Source organism: Mauremys reevesii, linkage group 2 (genome assembly GCF_016161935.1).
Source record: "Mauremys reevesii isolate NIE-2019 linkage group 2, ASM1616193v1, whole genome shotgun sequence".
In the NCBI taxonomy this organism is placed as follows: domain Eukaryota; kingdom Metazoa; phylum Chordata; order Testudines; family Geoemydidae; genus Mauremys; species Mauremys reevesii.
The window spans coordinates 125,760,255-125,778,143 of record NC_052624.1 but is presented as its reverse complement, the minus strand read 5'-3'; the positions used below and the strand labels follow the sequence as shown (position 1 = coordinate 125,778,143).

General features: G+C 44.0%; 1 protein-coding gene across 2 annotated transcripts in view; it reads right to left on the bottom strand.

Annotated features, from left to right (window-relative positions):
- SRD5A1 (steroid 5 alpha-reductase 1) overlaps positions 1-17,889 on the bottom strand; it is a 46,580-nt gene that overhangs the window by 21,007 nt on the left and 7,684 nt on the right. The window contains exons 2-3 of one of the 2 annotated variants that reach the window (XM_039522567.1): positions 15,832-15,924; positions 9,443-9,609 (exon numbers count right to left, since the gene is read on the bottom strand). In XM_039522567.1, the coding sequence (XP_039378501.1) occupies positions 9,443-9,609; positions 15,832-15,924 (260 nt within the window). The remainder of the gene's footprint in view (positions 1-9,442; positions 9,610-15,831; positions 15,925-17,889) is intronic. The other variant, XM_039522566.1, reaches the window with a different exon arrangement.

Below are 17,889 nucleotides of genomic sequence, written 5' to 3'. Positions count from 1 at the left end.
CTCATCAGATTTCATTTGGCCCAATCTTCCAATTTGTCTAGATCACTCTGAACCCTATCCCTACCTTCCATTGTATCTACCTCTCCCCACAGCTTAGTGTCATCTGCGAACTTGCTGAGGGTGCAATTTATTCCATAGAATCTCAGGGTTGGAAGGGACCTCAGGAAGTCATCTAGTCCAACCCCCTGCTCAAAGCAGGACCAAACCCAACTAAATCATCCCAGCCAGGGCTTTCTCAAGCCTGACCTTAAAAACCTCTAAGGAAGGAGATTCCACCACCTCCCTAGGTAACCCATTCCAGTTCTTCACCACCCTACTAGTGAAAAAGTTTTTCCTAATATCCAACCTAAACCTCCCCCTCTGCAACTTGAGACCATTACTCCTTGTTCTGTCATCTTCTACCACTGAACAGTCTAGATCCATCCTCTTTGGAACCCCCTTTCAGGTAGTTGAAAGCAGCTATCAAATCCCTCCTCATTCTTCTCTTCTGCAGGCTAAACAATCTCAGTTCCCTCAGCCTCTCCTCATAAGTCATGTGCTCCAGCCCCCTAATCATTTTTGTTGCCCTCCGCTGGACTTTCTCCAATTTATCCACATCCTTCTTGTAGTGTGGGGCCCAAAACTGGACACAGTACTCCAAATGAGGCCTCACCAGTGCTGAATAGAGGGGAATGATCACGTCCCTCGATCTGCTGGAAATGCCCCTACTTATACAACCCAAAATGCCATTAGCCTTCTTGGCAACAAGGGCACACTGTTGACTCATATTCAGCTTTTCGTCCACCGTAACCCCTAGGTTCTTTTCTGCAGAACTGCTGCCCAGCCATTCGGTCCCTAGTCTGTAGCAGTGCATGGGATTCTTCCGTCCTAAGTGCAGGACTCTGCACTTGTCCTTGTTGAACCTCATCATATTTCTTTTGGCCCAATCCTCTAATTTGTCTAGGTCCCTCTGTATCCTATCCCTACCCTCCAGCATATCAACCACTCCTCCCAGTTTAGTGTCATCTGCAAACTTGCTAAGGGTGCAGTCCACACCATCCTCCAGATCGTTAATGAAGATACTGAACAAAACCGGCCCCAGCACCGACCCTTGGGGCGCTCCACTTGATACCGGCTGCCAACTAGACATGGAGCCATTGATCACTACCCGTTGACCCTGACCATCTAGCCAGTTTTCTATCCACCTTACCGTCCATTCATCCAGCCCATACTTTATTAACTTGCTGGCAAGAACACTGTGGGAGACTGTATCAAAGGCTTTGCTGAAGTCCAGAAATAGCACATCCACTGCTTTCCCCTCATCCTCAGAGCCGGTTATCTCATCATAGAAGGCAATTACGTTAGTCAGGCATGACTTGCCCTTGGTGAATCCATGCTGACTGTTCCTGATCACTTTCCCCTCCTTTAAGTGGTTCAGAATTGATTCCTTGAGGACCTGTTCCATGATTTTTCCAGGGACTGAGGTGAGACTGACTGGTCTGTAGTTCCCTGGATCTTCCTTCTTCCCTTTTTTAAAGATGGGCACTACATTAGCTTTTTTCCAGTCGTCCGGGACCTCCCCCGATCACCATGATTTTTCAAAGATAATGGCCAATGGCTCTGCAATCTCATTGGCCAACTCCTTTAGCACCCTCGGATGCAGTGCATCCGGCCCCATGGACTTGTGCTCGTCCAGCTTTTCTAAATAGTCCCGAACTACTACTTTCTCCACAGAGAGCTGGTCACCTCCTCCCCATACCGTACTGCAGAGTGCAGCTGTCTGGGAGCTGACCTTGTCTGTGAAGACAGAGGCAAAAAAAAGCATTGAGTACACTAGCTTTCTCCACATCCTCTGTCACTAGGTTCCCTCCCTCATTCAGCAAGGGGCCCACACTTTCCTTGACTTTCTTCTTGTTGCTAACATACCTAAAGAAACCCTTCTTGTTACTCCTAACATCTCCGGCTAGCTGCAACTCCAAGTGTGATTTGGCCTTCCTAATTTCACTCCTGCATGCCTGAGCAATACTTTTATACTCCTCCCTGGTTATCTGTCCAATCTTCCACTTCTTGTTAGCTTCTTTTTTTGTGTTTCAGATCAGCAAGGATTTCACTGTTAAGCCAAGCTGGTCGCCTGCCATATTTACTTTTCTTCCTACACATCGGGATGGTTTGTTCCTGCAACCTCAATAAGGATTCTTTAAAATACAGCCAGCTTTCCTCGACTCCTTTCCCCATCATGTTATTCTCCCAGGGGACCTTGCCCATCAGTTCCCTGAGGGAGTCGAAATCTGCTTTTCTGAAGTCCAGGGTCTCTGTTCTACTGCTTTCCTTTCTTCCTTGTGTCAGGATCCTGAACTTGACCATCTCATGGTCACTGCCTCCCAGGTTCCCATCCACTATTGATTCCTCTACTATTTCTTCCCTGTTTGTGAGCAGCAGGTCAAGAAGAGCTTTTCCCCTAGTTGGTTCCTGCAGCACTTGCACCAGGAAATTGTCCCCTACACTTTCCAGAAACTTCCTGGATTGTCTGTGGACTGCTGTATTGCTCTCCCAGCAGATATCAGGGTGATTAAAGTCACCCATGAGAACCAGGGCCTGTGATCTAGCAACTTCTGTTAGTTGCTGGAAGAAAGCCTCGTCCATCTCATCCCCCTGGTCTGGTGGACTGAAGCAGATTCCCACCAGACATCACCCTTGTTGCTCACACTTCTAAACTTAATCCAGAGACTCTCAGGTTTTTCTGCAGTTTCATACTGGAGCTCTGAGCAGTCATACTGCTCTCTTACATACAACACAACTCCCCCACCTTTTCTGCCCTGCCTATCCTTCCTGAACAGTTTATAACTATCCATGACAGTACTCCAATCATGTGAGTTATCCCACCAAGTCTCTGTTATTCCAATTACATCATAATTCCATGACTGTGCCAGGACTTCTAGTTCTCCCTGCTTGTTCCCCAGGCTTCTTGCATTTGTGTATAGGCATGTAAGATAACTCACTGATCATCCTGCTGTTCCAGTATGGGGCAGGAGACTTCCCCTCTTGCACTCACCTACTTGTGCTTTCTCCCGATATCCCACTTCCCCACTTACCTCGGGGCTTTGGTCTCCTTCCCCCCGTGAACCTAGTTTAAAGCCCTCCTCACTAGGTTAGCCAGCCTGCTCGCAAAGATGCTCTTCCCTCTCTTCGTGAGGTGGAGCCCGTCTCTGCCTAGCACTCCTTCTGGAAGACCATCCCATGGTCAAAGAATCCAAACCCTTCTCTCCGACACCATCTGCGTAGCCATTCGTTGATTTCCACGATTCAACGGTCTCTACCCTGGCCTTTTCCTGCCACAGGGAGGATAGACGAGAACACTACTTGTGCCTCAAACTCCTTTATCCCTCTTCCCAGAGCCACGTAGTCTGCAGTGATACGCTCAAGGTCATTCTTGGCAGTATCATTGGTGCCCATGTGGAGCAGGAAGGGGTAGCGATCTGAGGGCTTGATGAGTCTCCGTCACATCATGAATCCTAGCCCCTGGCAAGCAGCACACCTCTCGGTTTTCCCGGTCAGGGTGGCAGATAGATGACTCAGTCCCCCTGAGGAGAGAGTCCTCGACCACCACCACCCTCCTCCTGGGAGTGGTGGTCGTGGAACCCCCATCCCTAGGATGGTGCATCTCATGCCTTCCAATCAGTGGAGTCTCCTTCTGCTCTGTTCCCTCAGATGTATCATCCACTCCACTCTCTGCACTAGTACCTGCAGAGAGAACATGAAAACGGTTGCTCACCTGCATCTGTATTACTGGTACATGGATGTTTCTGGTACTCTTTCCTCTTCTGGAAGTCACATGCCGCCAGTTATCCTCACTGGCCTTCTGTCCCCGCTGTGTAGCCTGCTCTGAATCTTCAGAACATTGTGCCCGCTGAAGCTGATCCTGACGTCTATCCAAGAAATCCTCATTTTCTTTTATGGAACGCAGGGTTGATATTTGTTTCTCCAGACCTTGAATCTTCTCTTCCAATATGGAGATCAGCTTGCACTTTGTACAGACAAAGTCGCTTCTATCCTGTGGAAGGAAGACAAACATGTGCATCCTGTGCGGGTCACAACCGCGGCTCGCTCAGCATCCATAGTCTCTTCCTTCTAAGAGCTTCCTTACTTGTAGCAGACGCTATTCAGAGAAACCTGCGAGAGGGGAGCCTCAGTAGGCTCTCTCCAGGCAAACTCATTCTGTTTGCCTCTCTGCTGTTCGCTGCTCAGCTGGTTCGCAGCTGACTGCCTTTTTATAACAGTCAGGCCCAGCTGGAACAAAGCATCGAGATCATTAATAAAGGTGTTGAACAAAACTGGCCCCAGGACTGACCCCTAGGGCACTCTGCTTGATACCAGCTGCCCACAAGACGTGGAGCCGTTGATCACTACCCGTTGAGCCCGACAATCTACCCAGCTTTCTATCCACCTTATAGTCCATTCATCCAATCCATACTTTTTTAACTTGTTGGCAAGAATACTGTGGGAGACCGTATCAAAAGCTTTGCTAAAGTCAAGATATATCACATCCACGGCTTTCCCCATATCCACAGAGCCAGTTATCTCATCATAGAAGGCAATCAAGTTGGTCAGGCATGACTTGTCCTTGGTGAATCCATGTTGACTGTTCCTGATCACCTTCCTCTCCTCCAAGTGCTTCAAAATGGATTCCTGGAGGACCTGCTCCATGATTTTGCCAGGTTCTCTTTCTTCCCTTTTTTAAAGATGGGCACTATATTTGCCTTTTTCCAATCATCTGGAATCTCCCCCAATCACAATGAGTTTTCAAAGATAATGGCCAATGGCTCTGCAATCACATCAGCCAACTCCCTCAGCCCCTTTGGACGCATTAGATCTGGACCCATGGTTAAGGACTATTTAGAAAAGCTGGACATGCACAAGTCCAGCTTTTCTAAATAGTCCTTAACCTGTTCTTTCACCACTGAGGGCTGCTCACCTCCTCCCCATGCTGTGTTGCCCAGTGCAGCAATCTAGGAGCTGACCTTGTCTGTGAAGACCGAGGTAAAAAAAAAAAAATTAGTACTTCAGCTTTTTCCACATCTGTCACTCTGTTGCTTCCCCCATTCAGTAAGGGTTCCACACCTTCCCTGACCTTCTTCTTGTTACTAACATACCTGTAGAAACCCTTCTTGTTACGCTTCACATCCCTTGCTAGCTACAACTGCAATTGTGCCTTGGCCTTCCTGATTACACCCCTGCATGCTCTAGCAATATTTTTATACTCCTCCCTAATCATCTGTCCAAATGTCCACTTCTTGTAAGCCTCCTTTTTGAGTTTAAGATCACTGAAGACAGATGCCTTACCGAAGGGATCTCTGTAACTGTTATGTACCACAGTGCCCTCTCTCAGTTGGCATCAAGATGTCCTTGAGTCACATCCCCCTTTCCACCTCAGGGGACGAAGGGATTAGGACAGGGATCTGCCACTTCTGTTAGTTAGTTCTCTAACCCCTAGACTATAGGATATTCTGATGTGGAGTTCCCTCAGTCTCTCTTGTTGAAGCTATTCCACTGTAGATAAATAATTTAAAAAAGTAATTGGGCCAGACAAAGAAAGTGAAAGCACAGAAGCCTGAGAATGGACTATCTAGACTGGTGTTAGAGCACTCACCTGGGAGGTGGAAGACCCAGGATCCAGTCCCCTGGCTCCAATGACTCCCTGCAGCCCAGGCTTAGGTGCTTATCTCTATGAGAGTGGCAGGGCTTAACACATATCCCTTCTTTTTTGGCAGCTCCCATTTGCTAGCTTAGGTGAGGAACTGCCTAGAATGCTGACTCTTGTGAATCCCATTGAGAGGCAACTATTTCTCCCTATTCATTGTATAGGAAGCCTAGGCACCTAACCCAGGCTTTGTGAATCCCAGTGATTTTCTAGGTGCCTCAAAGTTAAGTGTGATGACACTGAGCACTGCCACACCTATGTTTCTTTGTGACTCTAGCCCAGCAGATAATTTCCAAACGAGAATTTTTCCATAAGAACATAAGAACGGTGATACTGGGTCAGACCAAAGGTCCATCTAGCCCAGTATCCTGTCTTCCAATAGTGGCTAATGCCAGGTGCCCCAAAGGGAATGAACAGAACAGGTAATCAAGTGATTGATCCCATTTCCCATTCCCAGATTCTGGCAAACAGAGGCTAGGAACACCATCCCTGCCCATTCTGGCTAATAGCCATGGATGGATCCATCCTCCATGAACTTATCTAGATCTTTTTTGAACCTTGTTATAGGCTTGGCCTTCACAATATCCTCTGGCAAGGAGTTCCACAGGTTGACTGTGCATTGTGTGGAAAAAAACACTTTTTTTGTTTTAAATCTGCTGCCTATTGGTGATTCCTTGTTCTTGTGTTATGAGAAGGCATAAATAACACTTCCTTGTTTACTTTCGCCACACCAGTCATGATTTTATAGACCTCTATCAAATCCCCCTTTAGTCATCTTTTCCAAGCTGAAAAGTCCTAGTCTTATTAATCTCTCCTCATATGGCAGCCATTCCATACCCCTAATCATTTTTGTTGCCCTTTTCTGAACCTTTTCCAATTCCAATATATCTTTTTTGAGATGGGGCGACCACATCTGCATGCAGTATTCAAGATGTGGGTGTACCATAGATTTATATAGAGACAATATGATATTTTCTGTCTCATTATCTGTCCTTTTCTTAATGATTCCCAACATTCTATTTACTTTTTTGACTGCCACTGCACATTGAGTGGATGTTTTCAGAGAATTATCCACAATGACTCAGATCTCTTTCTTGAGTGGAAAATTATGGGGTCTAAATTGGCTATGTATAGTTGGGATTAGGTTTTCCAATGTGTATTACTTTGCATTTATCAAATTTGAAATTCATCTGCCATTTTGTTGCCCAGTCACCCAGTTTTGAGAGATCATTTGGTAGCTCTCCACAATCTGCTTGGGACTTAACTAACTTGAACAATTTTGTATCATCTGAAAATTTTACCACCTCACTGTTTACCTCTTTTTCCAGATCATTTATGAATATATTGAATAGGACTGGGGCTCGTACAGACCCTTGGGGGACACACTATTTACCTCTCTCCATTCTGAAAACTGACCATTTATTCCTATCCTTTGTTGCCTATCTTTTAACCAGTTACCAATCCATAAGAGGAGTTTCTCTCTTATCCCATGACAGCTTACTTTGCTTAAGAGCTTTTGGTGAGGGACCTTGTTGACCCCCCCCTCAAAGAATTCTAGTAGATTGGTGAGGCATTATTTCCCTTTACAAAAACCATGTTGACTCTTCCCTAACAAATTATGTTCATCTATGTCTGACAATTTTGTTCTTTATTATAGTTTCTACCAGTTTGCTTGGTACTGAAGTCAGGCTTACCGGCTGTAATTGCTGGGATCACCTGTGGAGCCCTTTTAAAAAATTTGGCGTCACATTAGCTATTCTCCAGTCATTTTGGTACAGAAGCTGATTTAAACGACACATTACAGTTAGTAGTTTTGCAATTTCACATTTGCGTTCCTTCAGAACTCTTGGGTGAATACCATCTGATTCTGGGGACTTATTCTTGTTTACAGAGTGGTAGCCATGTTAGTCTGTATCAACAAAAACAATGAGGAGTCCTTGTAGCACCTCCTTGTTGTTATTCCTGTTTAGTTTATCAATTTGTTCCAAAACCTCCTTCACTGATTCATAGATTACAAGGCCAGAAGGAACTATTGTGATCATTTAGGCCACGGCCACACTATAAACTTACATTGGTATAAGTATGATGCTCAGGGGTGTGAAAAATCCACACATCTAATACCAACCTAACCTCTGGTGTAGACAGCACTATGTCGACGGGAAAGCTTCTCCCGTTAACATAGCTATTGCCTCTGCTGGAGGTGGATTAATTACACTGGCTAGTGTAAATACATACAGATGCAACTGTGCTGCTGCAGCATTTTAAGTGTAGACCTGCTCCTTGTCTGACCTCCTGCATAATAAAGACTACAGCATTTCCCTGAATTAATTCCTGTTTGTACTAGAGAATATCTTTTAGAGAAAACAGCCAATTCTGATTTTAAAATTGCCAGTGACGGACAATCCACCACCTTTGGAAAATTATTCCAATAGTGAATTACCCTCAGTGTTAAAAATGTGAGCCTTATTTCAAATCTGAATCTTCAACTTCCAACCATTGGATATGTGTCTGCTAGACTGAAAAGCCCTCTAATATCAAATTTCTGTTCTCCATGTAAGTATTTATAGACGGTAACCAAGTGACTCCTTAAAAGTCTTTGTTAAATTACATAGATTCTGCTCTTTGCGTCTTTCACTGTAAAGCATTTCCCAATCTTTTACTTATTCTCCTGGATCTCCTCTGAATCTTCTCCAACCCTCTCCTTCTTGAATTGAGGACACCAGATCTGGACATTGTATTTTAATAGCAGTCACAATAGTGCCAAATACAGAGGTAATGCGATCTTCCTACTCCAACCCAATATTCCTTGGTTTTACATTCAAGACCACAATGTTACACCGGCAACTCATGTTCATTCATTATCTACCATGACCCCCAAATCTTTTTCAGAGTCCTTGCTTCCCTGGATAGAATCCCCCATCCTGTAAGTATGGCCTACATTCTTTGTTCCTAGATTTAGGACCATACATTTTGCTGTATTGAAACATATATTGTTTGCTTGCTCCCAGTTTACCACACAATCCAGATAGCTCTGTATCAGTGATCTGTCCTCTTCATTACTTATCACTTCCCCATCTACAAATATTATCAATAACAATTTTATATTTTCTTCCAGATCACTGATAAAAACATTGACGAGCACAGAGCCAAAAACTGATCCCCGTGGGACCGCACTAGAAAACACTGAATGAATGAGCCCACATTTACATTGAAGCCTGTAATTTAATCAGACTTTAATCCATTTAATGTATTCCATGTTCATTTTCTTCTAGCTTCTTAATTAAAATGTCATGTGGACCCATGTAAACTGCATTACAGAAGTCTAAGGATATTACATCAACACTTATCTTTATCAACCAAACTTGTAAACTCATCAAAAAAGGGCATCAGATTAGTCAGTTTTCCATACACCCATGCTGACTGACAATTTTATTGATTTCCTTTAATTCTATATTAATCCAGACCCATTTCAGCCATTCCATTTTTTTCCCCAGGACCAATGTCAGGCTGATAGATATACAGTTGCTCAGACAGCACATCAGAAGAGGGAATCAAAATTCAAAGGTGGAAGTAAGGAGAGAATAATAAAGATTAAATGACCTCCATTGTATCATAATAAGCAGGTCTAACAACAACAAAAAAAAGTCTAGACCACTGGATCCCCATTTATGAGAACTATAATTTTATGTTCATTTTTTATAAATACTTACAATAATCATTTTTGCTTTTGGTTCTCATAAAACAGCATGCTTTTATTCAACTCACCTACAATGAAACAAGGACCTTTCAGCCAACCAGAAGGATATTCTGCATAATTACTTAAGCTCCGACCTTGCAAGTATCCATTATAGACACAGAATATGAGTGCTAGTGTGAAAGTAATGAATGGTGTTGGTTTTCCTCCACGAATCAAGAAAGGAAAGATGAGTGCCCTAGAACAAATACGAAAAGAAACATTTTAAATTACCGAGTTATTGTTATTGCAATATATAACAGTAGGTAGGAATGCATGTTAAGGGCCCAAATCTGCAATCCTTATACTTGCAAAACTCTCAGTTTTGCCTATGATCCCAATTCAACGAAGTGCCAAAGCATATCCAGAACAAACGTGAATATTCCCATTTACTATGTTTGGACTGCATGATCAGGTCCCAAGAGGCTAGTTGAGTCTTTACCAAATCTTATTTTAGTAAGGTCTTTACTGCAGATAAATACTAATATTCAATATATTTTAATTTTATGGTAAATTTGTTGTATTGAGTAAAGCACCTTCGATAGCTACTTGCTTGCAAAAGGACAACATGCAGCTGGCGTGTAATGTAGCACATAATTTGAGCCTTATTTTGTCCAAAGCCTTCATGGTGGTGCTGCCAAGCATCTCCTTTTAATGCAAACATGACCTCATAATTCCTGCTGAAACTAAGGATGGGGGAAGCAACCTGAGAGAGGCTGCTGCTTTTACCCCTAAGGAACCCCAACAGGAAGGGACCCTTCTGGGAAGCTAATCTAGCAAATGCATCTTCCAATTCCCTGTTTTGTTTTTGTCACTGTCTTCTCATAAAGTACTCACCCTCTGAAAAATCAGTTCCCTTTAAGGTCTTTAACTGAGCAACCCCCCCTCCCAAATGAACACAAAATCAGTCATTTTGAAGTGACTACTTGGCCTCAATCTCTAGCAGGTTTTATAGGAATTAATTAAGGATGTGGCAAATCCCCAACTGGCATTCATCTGTGAAAATGTGGAAAATTGCTCAGATAACATTCCAGAAAAAACCATGGAGTATCATGTGGTCTTGATGATATGTCATGTTCATTCAGCCAAGTTCTGATCACAGAAATATTAATTTTATTATTCAAATGAGTCATAGTATTTACATGCAATTCAAATGAAAACATCATGTAAAAGCTGAATATGCTTTAACAGTGCTGCAGTTATCCAGTAGTAACAAATCTTTGAAATGGATAAAATTACCACCAAAATACATCTTTCCTCCCTCTTTCCCTCCATCTGAGTGGGATACACATGTGTAACCACATCTTGAAGAACAATAGTTACAGTATAGGTATTGTGACAAAGTTCCTCCTCTACCTTGGTGGGTCCTGCACTTATTGGCGGATTTGCTCACCTCAGTGATCTTCCCCTCTGGTGGAACCCACAGTCTAGGTCAACTCCTCCTGTGTCTGATTAGGAGTTGCGAGGTTTGGGGGGAACCCGGGCCTGCCCTCTGCTCCGGGTTCCAGCCCAGCGCCCTGTGAATTGCAGCTGTCTATAGTGCCTCCTGTGACAGCTACAACTCCCTGGGCTACTTCCCTATGGCCTCCTCCAAACACCTTCTTTATCCTCACCACAGGACCTTCCTGCTGGTGTCTGATAATGCTTGATTGTATGATAATTCCTCAATCCTCCAGTAGCACACCCTTTCAGTCTCAGCTCCTTGTGCCTCTTGCTCCTAGCTTCTCACACACACTTCTCTCCTCTGGCTCCTCCTCTCCTGACTGGAGTGAGCTCCTTTTTAAACCAGGTGCCCTGATTAGCCTGCCTTGATTGGCTGCAGGTGTTCTAATCAATGTAGCTTATCTCCACTGCCTTCTAGAAAGATCTTAATTGGCCCCGGGTGCCTTGATTAACCTGGAGCAACTGCAATTTGGTTACCACGGTATTAGGAATTTGTTTAGCCTGGGGCTAACATACCTGTTCCTCAGTACTTTACTGTAGCCATCTGGCCTTGCCCCATCACAGTATGCAACCATTTTTTGCCAAATTACCATACAACATGTCGTAGTTACAGCTGTTTAAACATCTTTTCCTAAAAGCGTTCTGGCATGATTTCTCTAATCACTCATATGGGGAAGTGTGGCAGTCTATAGCAAGATTGTACAACATGGTTATACTTGAGGAAAACAAAATCTGCTGACACTGATACTTGTCACTTATCAGAATTGTTAAATTGTGTTTAAACAAAGTAGTACGTAGACTTCTGATTCTAGGTGCAATGTCGATACGGGCAAAAGTCTGACCTATAATTCACTGCCAATGCAAATTCACCTGTGGTACTAACAGTGGAAGTGGTACTGCAGACTCAAGCTTTTTTACGATCTTGTCATATAATTCTACTCTCAGATGCTGTCTACAAGATTTTTTTTTGACAAATGTTTCTCACCATTGCTAACATCACTGATACTAGCAATGGCAGGAATATTAGCATAGATAAATCTGCAGCCACCCGTGTTTTTTACCACTCTGCCCAGAGGAGTCCTAAACAATGTAACAGTTGTCATGGCAATCTTGTTTATCCCAACAGTCCCAATGTTGCTACCAATAGTAAAGCTGCATGTTGGCATTCCCAAAATCTCTTCCACTAGGTTACCCAAGAACATAGTTTGACTACAGTCTTGTCACTCAGGTTCTTTTATTTGGCATACATCAAAGCTATGCTAAATTGATCAAACTCAAGCTTATGGGGTGGGATATAGGGTGTGCCTCACATCCAAAGTTACACAGCAAACCTCTTCCTTTATATACATTTACACATTACATTGCATTAACTATATGCTGTGTCATACATTTTGGGATTGGCTTGATCACTTTGTAGAACCAAGTCCCTGTACAGCATGCACTTTCCAGGCACATACTCTTTACCTCATTTTACAATTCAGGCTTATTTTGTCCATTATCTTGTCTGCTGTCCATAGTCCCTGGATGTTCAACCTTATCTTAACTACTATAGACATTCTGAATCCAGCCTGCTGATTCATTTACCTACCTTAACCTGTTTCCCCAAGAAATAAGCCCTCACCCATGTTAAATTACTCATGTCAAGACAAGGAGTACTTGTGGCACCTTACAGACTAACAAATTTATTTGATCATAAGCTTTTGTGGGCTACAGCCCACTTCATCGGATGCATGAAGGGAAGGGGGGAGGGATAGCTCAGTGGTTTGAGCATTGGCCTGTGAGTTCAATCCTTGAGGGTGCCGCTTAGGGATCTGGGACAAAAATCAGTACTTGGTCCTGCTAGTGAAGGCAGGGGGCTGGACTTGATGACCTTTCAAGGTCCCTTCCAGTTCTAGGAGATTGGTATATCTCCAGTTCTTCTTCTTCTCATGCAGTAGTCCACAAAAGCTTATGCTGAAATAAATTTGTTAGTCTCTAAGGTGCCACAAGTACTCCTGTTCTTTTTGCGGATAAGTCTAACATGGCTGCTACTCTGAAACCTGTCATGTCAAGACACTGGGAAACTTGCACTGGGAAACTTTTGCGAATTCCTTAGCGTAGGCAAGGCTTGAGAGTAAGATTATGAGACATGATTTAGGGGGAAAAACATATGCCTGAGATCTGTCTGCAGTACAGTTTCCACTACTGCCACTATGAGCTGTTTATTACAAATCTGCTGTTTCTTAATGTAGGTAAATCAAAATGGTTTTGGCCCTGCCTATTCTTTAATCACAACATTGAAACATTTATTGACTACATAGCTATTTCTGAAGATGATGGAAATTTACAGTGCGCGCAGGTGAATAAAGTTGAGTGGCAAGTGTGAGCAAACAAAATGTTTAGCACCATTTCAGAAACTGAATGTCTTATGGGACAGTGCCCACTACCCCAGATGCAGGGGTTCCTGATATAGAAAAGAGGAACTGATGCCCCCTTGCTTGTGCTATAAAATACAGTGATTTGAATCAGGACTACCTGAATTTGTTTCAGTAAGATGTTTGTCCACTTACAACAGCTGTGTATTTGACCCCAATACTTTTGCAGAAAGAGAGCTAACTACTAGCATTAGTCTAATGGATACTAAGCATCTTAAGCATAGCAGCCACAGATCTCATCTAAAGACCAACAGGCAGGAAGTTTATTTCCTATATAAAATCACAGCTGTTCAGGTGGAACTGTAATTGAGATAACCCTTTAATGTCCTGCATACTGTGAAACATAATGGAAGACATTCCAGAGGTATGCAAAATTATTTATTTGCCCCATTTTTCTGGATTGCACATCCCGGAACAAAGCTGTCTAATTTCCAACTGTGCAGCTATCTGTGCAACCTCATAATTTTTAGCGTTGCCCTCAATTGCACCTGTGCAACAATCACCAATGACAATGAATTGCACAGGTATAACTACTCCTGAGGGAATTCTGCACACATTTTAAAAATCTGCACAATTCTGAAAATTTTGTCAATAAATAAATGTGGCTTCAGCATGGTAGTGGGGAGCACAGGCCACGGGCTGCATTAGAGTGAGAGATCATCCTGAAGTGCCCACCTCCCCTGGTACAGGGACTAGGCAGTGAGGCTGCATCTGACCTTGACACAGTTGAGGGGGGGTTCTGGTGGAGGAGCAAGGGGACTCTGCAGGGGCTCCAGCTGAAGGTGGCTGGGGCTCGGCAGGGTGGTCTGGGCGTGGGGGGTTATCCCAATCTGAACAGGAATCAGAGTTGCCTTACCTGCTGAGTGCCAAAAAAAGAAACAGCACCAGATTACTTTGGGCATTCACGGAGCAGATGAACACAGTGGATTTTGGGCTCGTAAACAAGCACTGAGTAGTGGGATCGCATCATTATGCAGATCTGGGATGAAAAACTTTCAGATGCAGAAAGCCACCTTCCTGGAACTGTGTGCACAGAGCTTACCTCAGCACTGTGGTGCAAGGACACCAAAATGAGCTGCTCTATCCATGGAGAAGCAAAGGGCAATCACTGTGTAGAAATTGGCGACTCCAGCCTGCTACTGGTTGGTAGCGAATCAGTTTTAAGTTAGGAAGTCAACTGTTGGGGTTGTGTTAACACAAGTGTGCAGGATTATTAACCACATTCTGATGCAAAGGATTGTGACTCTTGGCAATGTGCGTGAAATAGCACTGCTCTGCAGCAATGGGATTCCCTAACTGCAGAGGGGCGATAGATGGCACGCCTATTCCAATTTTGGCCCTGGACCATCTTGTGACGGAGTACATCAATAGAAAAGAGTAATTCTCTATGGTATTGCAAGCGCTTATGCATCACCACGGGTGTTTCACTGACATCAGCGTGGGATGGTCAAGGAAGGTGCATGACATATACATCTTCAGGAACACTGGCCTGTGCAGAAAGATTCAACCCAGGACTTTCTTTCTAGACCAGAATATTCCAGTGGGGGATATTGAAATGCCCATAGTCATCCTGGGAAATCCAGCATACCCCTTGTTCCCTTGTCTCATAAAGACTTACTTGGGAAACCTGAACAGCAGCAACAAGTACTTCAACAATAGGCTGAGTAGGTGCAGAATGACCATGGAATGTGCATTTGGCAGATGAAAAGCATGCTGACACTGCCTTTATGTCAGCATTCCCATGGTCATAGCAGCCTACTACACACTCCATAATATTTGTAAGGCTAAGAGTGAAAAGTTTCCCCCAGGGTGGAGCACAGAGGTGGAGCACCTGACTGCTGAATTTTTGCAGCCAGATACCAGGGCTATAAAAGGGGCTCTATTCAAATCAGGAAGGCTTTGAGGCAACATTTTGATAATGAGCACCAGTAATGTATCTTTACATATAGCACTCTGCAATGCTTTGTAAACTCGCCCCCTTGCATGAAAATCGTGATGATTCCTGGCCGGGATTTGTAGTTAGCAAATGATCAAACTGCCACTCTGCATTACTACAAGCATCAATCACCATGTGTAGGAGATAAATGAAGATAGCTTATCTGTCAATGTTGTTTTGATTAAATACCAATTAACAATACCCACAAAAGGCATGGTGGGAAAGGAGATCACTATGAGAGCCTACACTGCCCTGCAATGTTATGTGTAAGTCCAGCTATCATTTTGGAAGCTGTATGAAGGTGTGAAGTGAACGGGGTACTGAGACGTTCCGGTAAGTTGCAAGGAATGTGTGGGAGAAGATTGGGGAGGGCATGGAAAGCCATTCTGGATCAGCTGTGGTAGAGGAGAGGGGGGATGCGAGCATGCATGTGTTCAGCCTGGAGCATGATTAGCGACTTCAACATCTCTGTTTGCACCTCCAACACTTTAATCATCTACTCCTGGTCCTTTAAAATTTGATGCTCACTCTCCTTTCTGTCCTGTCTTTCTATTTTAAATTTTTCCTTGAGGGTCTCTCTCCACTTCCTTGATTTTTTTTTCCCCCCGGCCTCTGAAGATTGGAGCACCTCTCTGAAATATCCTCACTGCTTCGCCTTGGTTGCTTCTTTATCTGGAATGTCCACAAGGCAGTGTGTAAAGGGTTGCCCTGAAGGTGAAATCTAATCTGCAGAAGCACAAGAAACAATATACAGAAGCATGATTGTTAGTTCATGCACAGAATTGAATCAATACACCTCTTAACATACAAATCACTTTATCACTGTCCTCTTGCAAGCACATATCTCAGCGAATGCCCTGAACATGATGAGTGTGGCCTGGGTGGGGGTTGGGCGTTCAAGATGGGGCTAAGGGACTAGGTGTTTTTTTAAGGGGATCAGTGCAGTCGACTAGGGAGAATATTGTAAAATTCCACCACCATTTTCCACAGGCGGGAGGTCATTATAACCATTATCTCACCCTGAAGGTAAGCAAGGATGCATCTCCTGCATATGTGTGGCCACAGATCCAGTCTCTATGCTGCTCACCTGTGTGCTGAGTGGCATGGGAAAGTTTCCTACAATAAGGGAAGGAACAAAGCAGCTCTGCCATGGAATCTTTGGCAGAGAATGGGCAAGTACGTCCAGGAAAGTTTCCTAGAGATCTCTTTGGAAGATTCCATGAAATTCTGGTGTGCATTAACACACCGTTCCACCACGCTGCTTAGCTGCACCGGGGAATGTAGAACACACTCAAACACAAGTAGTTCTGTATATTTCCATCCCTTCACCCACTTCTAGAATATACAGAGCAAAGGAGAGCTTTACCTCATATAACCGAGCATCATCACCTCAAAAAGATCACTTACCAGGGTTCTCCTCTCCTGCATTACGCATGTCAGAGATGGACTGCTGGGACTGGCTTGACCCCTCTGGTGTGGTAAATGGTTCCCGACTTGCAGCGCCACCAGACAACCCTACTGTGTGTTCCACATCATCCTCCAACTCAACCTCCTGATCCATGACTTTGTCCTTGGTGTTAAGTCCACTGTTAACTGCCTCCAGCCCCGCCGAAGTATCCACAGGGTTTGTGGCGGTGGAGGTTGGTTCGCTGCCAAGGACGGCATCCAGCTCCTTGTAGAAGCAGCAGGTCTTCAGTGCAGGACCAGAGCGATGGTCTGCCTCCCTTGCCTTCTGGTACACCTGTCTCAGCTCCTTTATCTCTGCATGGCACTGGTGCATGTTCTGTTCATAGCCATTTTCCAACAAGCAATGAGAAACTGTCTGTAGGTATTGAAGGTATCAGAGGAGACTGTGCAGCCTCCTCTCCCCATACTCAGCAGATCCAACAGCTTTGGTGTGCTCCAAGTGGGAGCTTCATGGAGCCACCATGGTTGGCTGGGAAGATACGATGTCCACGCCAAGCAAACAGTGGAATTTTAAAAATTCCCAGTGATTTCAAGGGGGAGGGGCTGCTGCCTGTGTGCCTTGGTGCAGGTCAGCAGAGTTCAAACCACTGACTCAGAGCGGTCAGGATGGGCATTGTGGAACACCTCCTGAAGGCCATTTACAGTGACATAACGAAGCGTGGTGTCTACACTCACACTCTGTCAATATAAATTTGTAACAAAAAGCTCCATACCTCTCACTGAGGTGGTTTTACTTTGGTGGCAAAGCAGGAGAGTTTTGTCGGCAGAAGCAGCATTGCAGTGTGTACACATCCAGTGTTTGGCAACCAAACTGTGTAGTGCAGACCAGGCCTGAGACTGTTAAGTCTTTCTTGAACTGTTGTAACACATAAAGCACTTTTTAAATGTGAAAAAAGACCTTTCACCACTGCACTTTGAGACTGGTAGTGTCAGGTAAATGCATTGTGCAATAAAGACATTTGGAAACGTTGTTTGCAAAGTATACATGTTGATTATGATCAGCATTTGCAGTGTAGACAGAGCTTGTGATAACAGCTTGGAGGCAAACTGCTTTATAAGTGAGCACTATTGTACCCATTCTTCAAATATCTCTTTATTGAGGTTCTCTGAATAGAATTCAATTAAACTTCTGAGAGACTAACAACAGTACTGTCAAGGTTACCTTTTAAAAAACAGAAACGGTTGTTTTTTTTGAATATGCATGAATTTTTTTGTTGAG